General features: G+C 34.3%; 1 protein-coding gene across 1 annotated transcript; it reads left to right on the forward strand.

Annotated features, from left to right (window-relative positions):
* The first annotated feature begins 319 nt into the window (after positions 1-319).
* Positions 320-10,331, forward strand: LOC132548901 (amiloride-sensitive sodium channel subunit alpha-like). The gene is made up of 12 exons (XM_060212800.1): positions 320-652; positions 1,880-2,109; positions 3,085-3,165; positions 4,074-4,165; positions 5,246-5,409; positions 6,241-6,324; positions 7,397-7,526; positions 8,052-8,127; positions 8,404-8,461; positions 9,334-9,434; positions 9,746-9,827; positions 10,143-10,331. Exons 1-12 carry the CDS (start codon positions 320-322, stop codon positions 10,329-10,331), a joined length of 1,620 nt encoding a protein of 539 aa, XP_060068783.1.
* The last annotated feature ends 3,445 nt before the right edge of the window (positions 10,332-13,776 follow it).

Below are 13,776 nucleotides of genomic sequence, written 5' to 3' on the forward strand. Positions count from 1 at the left end.
CAATATTTTCTGATGATACTTCGCAAAATTCCATTTTACCGTCCCAAAGAAATCAGTTTGCGATAACATTATGTCAATATACCGTCGCAAATATTAAACCCAATAGGATCATTCCTTATCATAAACATGGTCATGGTTTGGCATGATACGCATCTTTGAATTTTGTTTGTTAATTTTAACCCATTCTTTAGCCTTCCAAAAAATAAAAACGATGTTCTGTAACCTTTGAAGAATACCATTGCAATTGATTAATCAATTTTACAACATTTTTTCCAGATCGAATGCAGTTTGTATTTGAGAATCAACCTGCCTGGTCATCATGTCGGGCGGCGACGCCGACACCCTTAAAGGGATTCTGAAAGATTTGGGAGAAAACACATCAGTTCATGGTATTCCAAAAATTCTGACATCCAAGAACAAGATCTTCAAGATATTCTGGCTTCTCGTTTTCATGGTAACATTCGGATATCTTTGTTTTCAAATGTATGCACTATTCGCCGATTACTACTCGTACCCAGTAGAAACGACGGTATCCCTCGATTTCAGCGCCATACAGTATCCAGCTGTAACATTTTGTAATATGAATCCGTTGAAGAAATCGATGCTGAATGAAACACCCCTACTACTTCAAAATGCACTTAATCCTAGAAAGGTATGGTTTTGATTTTTTTAGTTTTTTTTCCCCAATAAACAATACATTTTTAAGTTTAAAAACTGGAGCATATTGTAACCTGATAATTGGGTGTTATTTATTTCAGTTCAAATGAAATATCAGTTTTGTGCTTTTAAACATTTCTTACCTTTGCTATTTCAGGCTACTTAATTAATTAGCGAGCTACAATTTAAACTTTTCAAATATTCTTTTTTTATCATTTCACTTGACTTTATTCTTTTCGTCATTTCTACAACTTGACACTTAATGAATACATTATTAAGTGGTTCTTTTTTATTTATCATTTTCTGCTCCATTACTCTATAACTTGGTATTTGGTCTGCTTGACATCACTCAAATTTGATTTCATTGGTCTCCGTAAGGACAGTATTTTGCCATAGAAACGATGCTTTAAATTGAGAATGGTATGACATGACAGATGTTTCCAAATATTTTTTTTTCGCGAAGACATAAGCTTCTGAAGACTATATGTCTTGATTCTTACTTAGAAATGAGAGTCTATTCAACCCGAGACTATTTGCTTTGATACGCACTTGTCTCGCCTCAATGTCCTAGTTTTAGGGATAATTTCCACGCGTGACCATTCCTCTAATTTTGGGTCTGACTTGAAAATGAGATGTGAAATTAGTACGCGTCTTACCTCCAAGTTCCACACTAGTTATGTTGTCTTGCAGAAGATTTGTTCCGAAAGTGAACCCAATGTGTTTCCTCTACGTCGTTTGAATTCGACCGAACACTTTGTGACGGACCGTTTCCTTATGACTTACATCCCCGCCTTCCCAATGTCACAAGCTACTATGTGACAAGCGCCTCATGGTCTCAATCCTTTTTATTCTTAGGCTCCCTGACGGAACCACATTTCTGAACATTTGCATTATTTGATCGAGACTTTCTGACGGGTGCCTCCAATTGTTGTTTCCGCATTCACTTTTCACCATAAATCCTTTTTGCTTTAGTGCCTGTTTTGTGAAATTGTTGTGAACGTTGTACACAAATTATTTCCCCTTAATTACCACGGTCTTTATTGGTCTGGGTTTGTGTAATTCAATGTGTTTTAGTGATATCACCATCGCGTTTCTTTATTGATCCTAAAAAGGGTAAATGTGGCTGACTTTGTCTATTGATAGCATGCACGTAAACGTGTGCACGATCATGCTACATTATCAGAATATTTTCTGTCATTTGCGATATGTTTATATATTCAAGACTGGATTCTCACAAGGTGACAACACTGCAGATGCTGATGACCAAGACGACTACTACAACTATGACTACTACTATCAGGATGAAGAGTACCAGGACGAAATTAACGAATACTTCGCTAACCCGAATCCCTTACTGGAGGAATATCTAAGATTACAAAGTCCGGACGTTCCAAAAGACAAATGGGTTGAGCGCATTGACAAATTCAAGGTGGAATACAGAAAACTATCTAAGTAAGTAAACAGTTAATTATTGTTAAATGTAAATCAGTATTTATTATTATTAGATCGATATTTCAAAAGTAAACATACATTTACTTTGGTCTTAATTTATCTTCGTTTTAATAGGAAAAGGACTGACATATCTATACATTAATATATCATCTAATCACGAGTTTGATTCGTTATGAGTCTAAAGTGATTTTCCAGTTTGCTGTCGTTTTGTTTGTGGTTGACGTAAAATGTTTGATGTTTTTATGAAAATTTTAAAATATCGAACTCAGAAAGATGTTATATGGACGAAGAAACGTTTGAAATGCAGAGACCAGAAAGATGCGCAGATAATTTTGTCATTAATAAACACCCAACAGAAGCCGAAACACTGATGTCACCATGCTTTGGCTCTTAGTTTCATTACGTTATAGGAAATGAATCAGCCACCATAGCTATTAATCGATGCTTTACACTGCCAGATATGGGATTAAATTGAAATGTTATAGCAAAAGTCACTCAATTTTGACTGCAATAACCGCTCGGCAAACTGAGACAGCTTTTCAAAAAGCTGTATAGTAGCTTAACCAGTCAGAACAACCCACTACACCCAAGCCCATTCCTTGCTGTGAATTTGCCGTTGTTAATGTTATATGCTATATCCCATTCTCAACAATTCCGTGATCGAAGGCTTGCGGATAACGACTATTGGGGAGATTTTTGGTTGCCATTATGATTAGGATATATTATAGCTGTATGAAAACATAACGTTATCTTATGTATGTTGCATATTTTACTCAAAGGATGGCGTCAGCGAAGCAGAAGATGCTTGCCGTTTTTCAACATTTTAAAGTAGTACTTTGATACTTTTTAATGTCACCTTTGTCAGTAGTTCCCCTTTTTCAAAGATTTCGGTACAATTTTGTTTTTTGTTTTTGTTTTTTGTTTTGTTTTAATTTTTGCCATGTTTATATTATATATTTTTATTTATTTTACCAGCGATCAACGAGAAATATATGGTCATCAGCTAAGTGATATGATGGTATCGTGTTCGTTCAACAAACGTCGGTGCAACTCGAGGTAAATATCTTTTTTTCCTGATAATTTGTTTCACAGCCATTATATTTCTTAAAATGTTCTTCTGATCTGATTCCTCATCACAATTTATACATCCGTTATTGTCTCGGATTATGAAAAATATCAGACATCGAGACATTAACCTATTAGTTATAAACAGTTTTTTATCAGGCAAAAATTAATTAAGTAATTTGATTAAATAATCATATCTTTAGTACAGTGATCATGTAAGATATCTTATATCATCACTGTTCATGTTACAACTTTTTCAATTTTGACCAACCAGAATTTAAATTTCTTGTCACTGCATTTATTTTCGCCAATTTTCCTGTTTGGACGCAAATGTCAGCGGAAGTAGGAAACGTTGGTTTTCCATCAAAATATTAACATGTGCATTTATGGTTTAGATAGAATTATCGGAAAGCAGCCTATTCAAAATGTTGTCGTCTTGCCAAGCATAGCGTTCAACTATTTATTTAAATTTGGACATGTATTCCCTTACAAAATCTAATCGGGTTCCTTTATATATCATATACAGAAAACTCTTTATGATAGAAATAAAATATATTTCTCGATCTTGCTTCACACTCTTGAAAAAATATAGGTAGTCTCTCATACTCGTAAACGGGTACGATACTCGGCGGATGCCATTAAATATCCTCTTTGTAAATTGTGTAACCATTATTTCGAAACAACAGCAAAATAAAAAGTCATCTTTATACTGTAAACATCATTCTTACGATATGTAAAAGTTTCGCGCTTATACCAAAATCTTGAGGCAAAAACGTGCACTTTTCACAGAAGTCATGAAATGTGCTATATGTTTAAGTCTCACTCCGTAAAAAAGGAGACCTCGAAAAATAATATCATGTACGGTTTACCGACCTTTTAAAATGAATTTAATTTTCCAGTTATTTCCACCACACTGTCAATGTTGATTATGGAAACTGTTACACACTGGAGTCGAACAACTTAGTGGCACGCAAAGCTGGTCACCTGTACGGTATGACAATCTGACGAAATACTCGTTTTCAAATCCATCACATGATTTAAATCAATATTTAAGTGATATCTCCCGACGGCATGTTGTAATAATCATTTTCCAATATCAGAATATATAGCAATAAAGATGAGGTCCTGATGATTATGCATAAATCTGATTAAATGACGAAAGGTCTTTTTACATATATTTACTTTAAGAAAACCTTTTGGCTGTGTTTTTCTTTCAATTATGTACATTTAATGACTGTGAGATAATCGTTCTCTAAATGAACTATGAAAGCTCATTTCCGATTTGGATCATTTTAGGATATCAAGAACTCAATGAATTTTGTACCTTATGTCGGCAAAATAGCTTATGCCAAGACTTTTAACATTTGCGTCTTTACCATATTTTCAGCTATTTCGTTCAAACGTTTATCAGCCTTGAAAACAATACTCGCACCTGATACCATAGTACTGTAATTACCATTGGTAACAATAATATGAACACATCACAGTATCAGAATTCTCAATAGGTGTTTGTCTTCTTATCAATGCCATTATACCTGATTGCCCTATGACAATAGATTTTCTCCTAAAAACTACAGGTATACATTCAATCGTTGCCTTTTACTAACACTTTACTCGTAGTTAAAGTTTATGATATACACATGTACTGGGCGCAGTTCTAAAATGATCTGACCTAAAGAAAAAAACAAAATTTATTTGATTATGGGTTGCTGCACCTTCCTGTCTAAATTTTTACTTTTTCTTTCTTTCGATTATTTTGGATTTTCCTGCGTCACCCCTTAAGCTTTAAAATGTGAATGTGACAGTATAATGCCTTAATTTGTAGTGCAATATGGTATTCACGTTTGTGCCTTTTGTACAATCTTTGAGATAGCAAGTGTTAGACACTGCTGGTGGACTGTTAGTCTTCAAGGTTTGCATAATTTGCATGCCAAGTTAACGTTAGCTAACTCTTAAGTTGTATTAAATATTTTTATTCACTTATATGTCTTTTGTACAATAATACGCACAGTGATATATCATCAATACTTGCCAAACGCTTTTGATAAAATGTTTCTACTTCCTTTAACAGGGCTACAATTGATTTTAAATCTGGAGGTGTCAGAATATATCACGTCTTTAACCTCGGCATACGGGATCAAACTGGTTGTTCACCAACCCATGACTGTGCCCTATCCATCTGTAGAAGGAATAACACTCAGCTCCCGACAAGAAACTACTATGTCCCTAAAAACGGTAACTCTATTTGTCATAGTCGTTTGCTTATTCCTTTATGTATATTTTAATTCTCTTCAGACAGTCTCACGTTTGTCAAACGTGTGATTCTGATTAGGAAATACGACAATATTTCTTCGATGAAAATAATCTTTCTTTTGTGTTAGTTTACTCGATTTTAATTTTGAATGACCACTTTGCGTCTAATGTAACATAACACATGTTATTTTGTTGTGTATACGTGTAATTTGTTCAATAGATACGCTACAAATTGCACAAATTAAAATGCAAATTTTAATAAAAACATTTCATTCGTAGAAATATTTGATGGCTGTTTCAAAACGTAATTGTTTCCTAACAGGCATGACACTTTTTTTCTGAGTTCATAGAAATACTTATTTAATGGTTTAAAATGAGATAAGCCATTAAATAACATGGGAGACATAGAATTTAGATAAACAATATGAATGTCATGTTTAATTCTAATTCTTAAGCATGTGTCCAATGCTACCAGTGGAGACAATAGTTTTTAAGGCAGCAACAGTTTTGATATATATTGACTTTCTACATTAAAATTTTCTCTTCAAATTTTCAACCATCTTTTATTTTCGCCTTCTTTACATAAAGACAAAACGAGTGAGCGTTCGACTTTGGGGATAGAACGATATTTTTTCGCTATAATGTCGACAATTGTTTTTGGATGTTCAGCACAAAAATATGAAAATCGTCTGCGCTGAAAATATGTCAAGGTTCATAAGAATCAACCGTTTGTTCCAGGTTTCAGGTCATTTCTCCCCTCCTACGTCTTATTTATTGACATTGTTCGGTAATTTGTGTGCTTTGTTCATCCAGATCGAGGTCCATCGTCTCGGTGGTAACTATGGCAGTTGCAAGAATTCATTTGTCCAGGACAACGGCCAATTATATTCACAAACGGTATGTGTTCAGGGTGCCAATTTAGATAATATCGCCTTGGCAACATCAGATTGCGGATTAAAGGAAATGTAAGCCGGTGTGATGTACGTGTATATGTAGCATATGGGGGTATTTTTCACGACTGTTTTGATATTTGATATCGGAGAACGTTATTTCAAGATCATGCTTCATCATCTAGTGAACTAAGTCGTGATTTCAATGATAGGTTGACAGACTTGGTGTCAGATATCTTCCGAAATATCGTGAATTCAAGGCAATGTGTTGCTATTCGTAGACTGCAATCTTGATTTCGACCGTTAGCATAGTGAGTTGGTGACAGAAGTCGTGATTTTGAATACGTGAATTTGTACTTGAAATTCTGTAATTCTGAAGGATTTCGTGATTTCGTAACAAAAATCGTTATTTCTAGGATTGACTGCAGGAATTTGTCCTATTATAAACATTTGACTTCAAACATTTTTTCTAAAACTCACCAGAACCTCCCATGAATAAGTATAAACCCACTTTTTAGGTCTTAATTTCTTTAGTTTAAAAGTGGTTAGGAAAGGCATGGAAGATCGTTAATGTTGTGAACGGTTTACATTTGCATGACGTGTACAATATAGTTCATGTTGTCTAACGTTGTTCACAGGATTTTTATGGTATTGATTACACAAACAACAACAGAATTTATAAACCTCAGATGCCCGTTAAGGCCATTTGGAATCTTGTATTAGATACAGTTTATCTGACATTGAAAAACAATTTGAATAAGTTGTAACGAGTTGCTAATTGAATATTTTCCTGAATTTTAAAGCTGCAAATACTGTTCAATACGGTTCCATGGTCATGCAATGCACATACGTCAGACATAAATAGCATAAAACCATTTAGGCCCTCGTTCGTAATCAACCATAACGAGGTTATTAACATATCATGCATATAAACCTGTTTTGACATTATTTGACATCTTTTTGATAAAAGATAATGATATTTGTTTGAATCCATTATTTTGATGTATGGGTTGGTCGTTTGATGAAGAGTGTTGGATTTATATCACACTCAACAAATATATCTCCTTTTGTCATTTCAGTCGTGCTTGAATTTGTGCCTCCAACAGAACGTGATAAGGAAGTGTAAATGTTTGCCATCCGCCATAGAAGGTTCTACATACAGACCTGAATACCGACAATTGAGCTATTGTGAATTTGAAGATTTCAAAAGTACGAAGATCTTTTTGATAAAGTGTTGTTTTCAAGCAGCACAACTTTGCTGTTGCATGTTTTGCTTTTGCCTGTATTCTGCCAAACACGAATCGTACAAACGATGTGTAATGTGACAATGAGACTTTGACACAACAGTATGTTAATATAAAGAGAATAATACATGTTATCTTAAAACGGTATTTATTAAACATATACAATCATTTGATACGTTATACATCTTTAGCTATCACATAACTTGCCTGTTGTGTTATTTCATGTAACCTTGTCACAAATATTGTAAAACAAGTGCAATTATATTTCGTCAAGTCTTGATGAAATCAATTTGAGAGTTTTCCTTTTTTTTAATAAGAAACACGAGTTATATGATAAATATAAATTAACTCTCGTGCCGATGTAATATGGAATTTATTAAAACATTAATACGTTACTTGCCTTAGGACCTGTGATACCTCAAATAATTGAACTGGGTGAAAGTTAATATTTCAAATACACTCATCAAATCCGCTATGTTTACAATTATAGAAATGGTTTGTCAGTTCGAAATGGAAAAGCAACAGTTAGAAGGAAGCTTGAACTGTGATTGTCCTACCCTTTGCAAGTAAGTATCATTGTCCCAAATTTCACTTTGAAACATTAATTAGATTTATTATTATTAACTCTTTTCAAGTGGCATTGCAAGTGACAAACTTAATTGAAAAAAAAAACCAATGCTGATAATCGTCAGTGATTATGAATTGAATTTATGTACAAAACGATTATTAGAAATCATTTATGTTGCTACTTGTAAATATATATGAATGTATTTGTTAATGTGTTTGAGGTTGTCTTTTTCTGGAATTTCCTTTCGCTAACATTTTACTCTTTTACTACTCAGTGAAATTGTCTACACAAAAACACTGTCTTCAAGGACATGGCCTCATGACGAGTATTTGGTAAGTTTATTTCTTTGTTACAATATTGGAAGAAAAATAATTCCTGTTTGCTTTTTACACCAATTCAAAACTTGTCTTAATATCACTGATTTGAAAGGGGAAAAACAAGAAAACTATAATGATCGTAAATTTATTTGAGAACGAGACATTACTTACTTAAAATTGACCAAGACTTATATGGCTGATGTCGTCGATGAAGCAGAAGACGCTTACTATTCCGGAACACCTGGCTTATTTCCCTTGTACGTTTTCATGAGTCTCTGTGTCAATCTTTCTGTTGTTCATATTTTGGCCTAGTTTTGTGGAATTTGAGTTTGGATTATGATTATGTTTACATGTTGGTATTTTCCTGATGTTGTTCCATATTTGACCAATGCGATGATTTTTGTGAACGTATGTCATTTGATGTAGCTAGGAACAGTGAACTTTCAATGAGTGATATTTTTAATGAACCAATATACCGCCGTATGATGCTATCACATAGTTGCAATGAACACTTAGGCTCTGTTTGAAGTTTGTCAAGTCCATGTTTAATTTTGTCCTATAAGGAAACGTTATCGAAGCCACAGATAGTGGCAGTACAATAGATAAGCCTGATCTACTAAAGAAACCTAAAGGAGACTTTGCAGAAATCAGGCTTCTAACGTGTTCGAATTGCGTTTTACTGCTGCATTCACTTCCTCACTCGCTACGAAAATTCGATTGGACTCATCTACAGTTGCTCTGATAACCTCTGGAATCTAACTCGGAGACTTAAATTTTTGTTTCATCCAATTCTGCATTTTCCTTATTTTTTTTTTCATCGTATCTTAACTAATGATACATTCCTTATCCATATGTCGTTTTGATCACCGTTGTCATTAATGTTCCAGCGCCAATTTCTCATGGCGAAAGTGTGCGCGAAGAATCTGACGTCGGCTTCGAGTGCATGTGAAAAGTATAAGGAAAATCCGAATAACTTTAGTGCATCAAGGTAAAATACTTGATATTTCATAAAAAAAAGAAATACAAAATATTTATATTATTATTAATTAACAAAAATTTATGAATATAGAATGCAAAAAATTATATAACAACGATTTAATAAATAGACGATTTTTTTATTAACTTGGGTTGTAATTAATGCCCATGGTGGTATTTCGTGGTATGACTTTAGATACGATACAAAATACCTGTTAGATCCTAAAGAACCAGCTCGTAACATGGTTACATAACAAGACTTCACTAAAAAGACTATTTAAAACTATACATCACTCATTAAGAGTTGAGGATTTTTTTCTTCAGCGTCGTCGATAATTTCCTGGCTGTCAACATCTTTTTCGAGGATGTGAACTATGAGGTCATCACAGAGTCTGCCAAGTATGACGTAAGTTATGATTACATGCTATAACAGTGCACATTCCAAAGACATTCCTTCAAAACATATGTTATCAATTTCACAACCTAATCACAAACTTAAAATTGGTATAGAATTTAGATATCACTGAATAAGCATCCTACAGTTCAGATGTGGTTGGCGATGTAGTGCAATTTGCGTGTCAAAAACCACAAACATATCTCGATATTACTACAATACATATCTACTTAAAAAAAAAAACTCGGTCCTTTTAAATGCGAATTATTCACGAACGACATCAGTTCTTTTTTCCTGTGTCATTAATGTGTTGGTGTCCGGTTTTAGGAGTTCGAGGTTTTGGCTAGTGTCGGTGGAACTCTTGGGCTCTTCGTCGGAGCGTCTGTTCTGAGTTTTGTGGAGATCATTCAAGTCATGTTGGAAGTAGGACAATATCTATTCAAACGTAACAGAAAAGGAAAAACGGTTCCGGAACAGCATATCGATGACAACAATAAGACATCCGAAGTGGTTTAAACCTGGTACAACAATAAGACATCTGAAGTGGCTTAAACCTGGCTACAACAATAAGGCATCTGAAGTGGCTTAAACCTGGTACATCAACATGGCATCCAAAGTGGCTTAAACCTGGTATAACAATAAGGCATCCAAAGTGGCTTAAACCTGGCTACAACAATGACAACCAAAGTGACTTAAACCTAGATACAACAATATGGCATCCGAAGTGGCTTAAACCTGGCTACAGCAGTGACATCCAAAGTGACTTAAACCTAGATACAACAATAAAGAATCCAAAGTGGCTTAAACCTAGATACAACAATATGGCATCCGAAGTGGCTTAAACCTGGCTACAATAATAAGGCATCCGAAGTGGCTTAAACCTGGAAACCATGTAAACCTAACGTTTTCTTCATCATTACTCTAATGTTTATAACTTTCAATTCGTGTGTCTTTTAGTAATGCGTTGCAAAAAAACTGAACACCGTGAATATCGATTTCGATTTGGCTGACTGGTAATTATTAGGTGTTGGAATTGTTTTCATTATTTTACATTTTCGTTTATTGTCGCTTTCATTATTATTTTGGCGATGGATTTGAAAATGAAAACTATGTGAGTATTTCATTTTAAATGTGAACTTAGTTACCAATATTCTATTTTTGGTTTGGAAAGGACATTTTTATGTTTTAAACAAATATCTTTCAAATAAGCAACTTAATTCTGTCTTCGATATAACATTTCTATTTTTTCACATTTAAGGGTTTCTCAATGATTGCTCAATGTTGTGCAATACTACGCTAATTAACAACAGTCCCCATATTCAAAGCCCTATTACAACATATTACTAGCACCCCATTTTATCACCATTCCATAATGTTAAATTTCTAGCATCCCATTGCGGTCACAACTGACTTTTACCATTTAGTCATATAACTTGTAGCACAAGTTCCCCACCCCAAAAGCATTCTCACATTATCACCAAACCATGACAACCAACATTTCATTTTGTTAATAGTAACCTATTTTTTAACATTTCACAATTAGCCTCCAATGCAATTTTTACTCTCTTCCTTGTATCATGTACCCCCATTCCAAACATTATTCAAATGAACACATTGATACCACCTAATTTCAACTCCCATCCCATAGTTGCAAAACCCATGAGATTCTACCCTTGGCGTTTGAGCCTCACGGGCCATAAGAGACTACAAAACTCGTGCTTCCAAACATAAGCTTATTTGGCGATTTCGACCAATCAGAATTGCTAATGGGACTCAGATGGAGCAGGGTCTCGTGGGTTTCCGGCGATGCTTCCGTCCATAAAACCATTTTGTCTCTTATTTCATCCTTAATTCCATTGAAAAAAATGTACACACACATACATGTTGTAGTATTTGTTCTTCTGCGTCGTTTTCATATCTTGGAATAAACCTGCTTATACTTCAATTTTGTTGTTGTTGTTGATGATGTTGCAGTCCTAATTCTATTTTGTACTGTCTATAGGCATCTTAAGAGTATACAAACTTTCTGGACTCTAGTTTCTATGGAAACAACCATGAGTGGAACTGTGCATGTTGTGTTAGCAGGTGAAATAAATGTTGACAGTTGACAACAATCATCCTTTCATGGATTTTGGTAATCAAGTGTACTTCATTTATGCAATAGATACACCGACAATAAACGTAAGCGCGTATTTATTTATTTGTCTTTTTTTCTTGATCTTTTTCCACACAATGGAATCGTGCTGTAGTGATGCCAAAGTTCATGAAGGGAGATAAGTTAGATATCTCCACTGAAAGACCAATTGCATTACTTCGAGCCATTTGTTTTTGATTTTTTTTAAAAATTATTGTTAGATATTTATGTTTTATACAAGTGGGGCCTGATGACTATCAGACAGTCTTCCACCAACCAGTTCCTCTAACTGTTTATCAGCTTATTGAAATATATCATAAAATATATGACTATCTGGAAAAATCCTACCTGTACATATCTAGCGCTTTTTATAATGGGAACTGGAACTAGTTATGAGATATAAGGCAAGTTATTGGTTTGGTTAATGCATTATGTGTGTATGTAAGAAGATATGTCTCTCCCTCTCCGATACCCATTGTAACACTCAACTGAATTTGTCGATTAAACAAAAATGTCATCTTATGTAAATTTATATTGTGTTACTTTATTATAGGCTTTAAATAAATTTGACTACTTGTACCGAAACTCTTTTGTATAAAACACCAATGCAAGCGAAACGTGTTTAAATCCAGATCAATTCCGAAGCGTCAACATCGGGCAAAATAACTAAATGTAAATACATACAACTTAATTCGACATTTAAGGCCAGTTTTTGATGTCGAGATCAATATACTAGTTATTTATACGTTCGTTCTAAGGACAAGAATGAGCCGTTGAGTCGACAATCGATCCCCTCAAAACAGAATAGAATTCATTTGACTGCAGTATTTTGGAATATCATGGGGAATTATCAAATTGTTGTTCAGACAGCTCTCATTATTCATGTTCCACAAAATAACAATAGACAAAGCCAACAATTACTCTTTATACATTTATATCGAATCGGCCGCTTTGAATAATTTAAGAGAGACAAACAGAACAAAAAATTAGGGAAACTTATAAATTGAAGTCAGCGCAAAATATCCAGAGTGATTAGGGTAAAGTGCATCTAGTTCAGGATCACAACCCTACAATACAAACTGATCATTATTCAATTTGTACCATTGTGATTGTGATCTTGGACTTGTCACTTTACCTTAATTGATCTGTATTGCACGCTACGTGTTTCCCGTATGTTGTTCAGTGAGGTAGTCACCAAACACTGCAAGGTGACCTCACAAGTACAAGTAGATATTAAAAGAAAGATAATGACTTTGATCTAAATGATTCGGCAATCCATCTCTCCACATCCTCAATGCTTCGTCCTATCTCTTTGAAATGTTGACAGAAGCATTATACAGCAAAAACTACCAACACCCGAGATGTTGTTAGTGACCAGGATCTGCTACATTCTTCTTCAAGCTAACCAGTATGACGTAATCAATAGATCAGTGTTGCAATATATCAACATATAACGCTCATGGTCAGCTGCAGTAGCAACTATAACAAATAACATTGGTCACTACTGGTGGCAAAGTTCTGATGTAAATGAACAACACAACAAGAAATCAGTACATCTTTTTATAGGACTACAAAGGCCAAGATGCATCAACCAATATAACAAGTAAGAAAACAATTAATATGTGCCCCGATCGCACAAACCAATGACGTCACTATCCTACGATCTCCTCTCCTTCACAGATGGTGTAATGGATCTGCAACGAAAATAAAACTTCTATAAAAACAGCACATGAACCAGTTTTATAATACACTGTACACTGCATACCTTTCTGCAGTTTAAATGTAATTTTTTGCAATTATTTTGCCATAAATGATCAACGTAACTAC

This window comes from Ylistrum balloti, unplaced genomic scaffold (genome assembly GCF_031769215.1).
Source record: "Ylistrum balloti isolate Yb309-2 unplaced genomic scaffold, AGI_CSIRO_Ybal_v1 Utg370032, whole genome shotgun sequence".
NCBI lineage: Eukaryota > Metazoa > Mollusca > Bivalvia > Pectinida > Pectinidae > Ylistrum > Ylistrum balloti.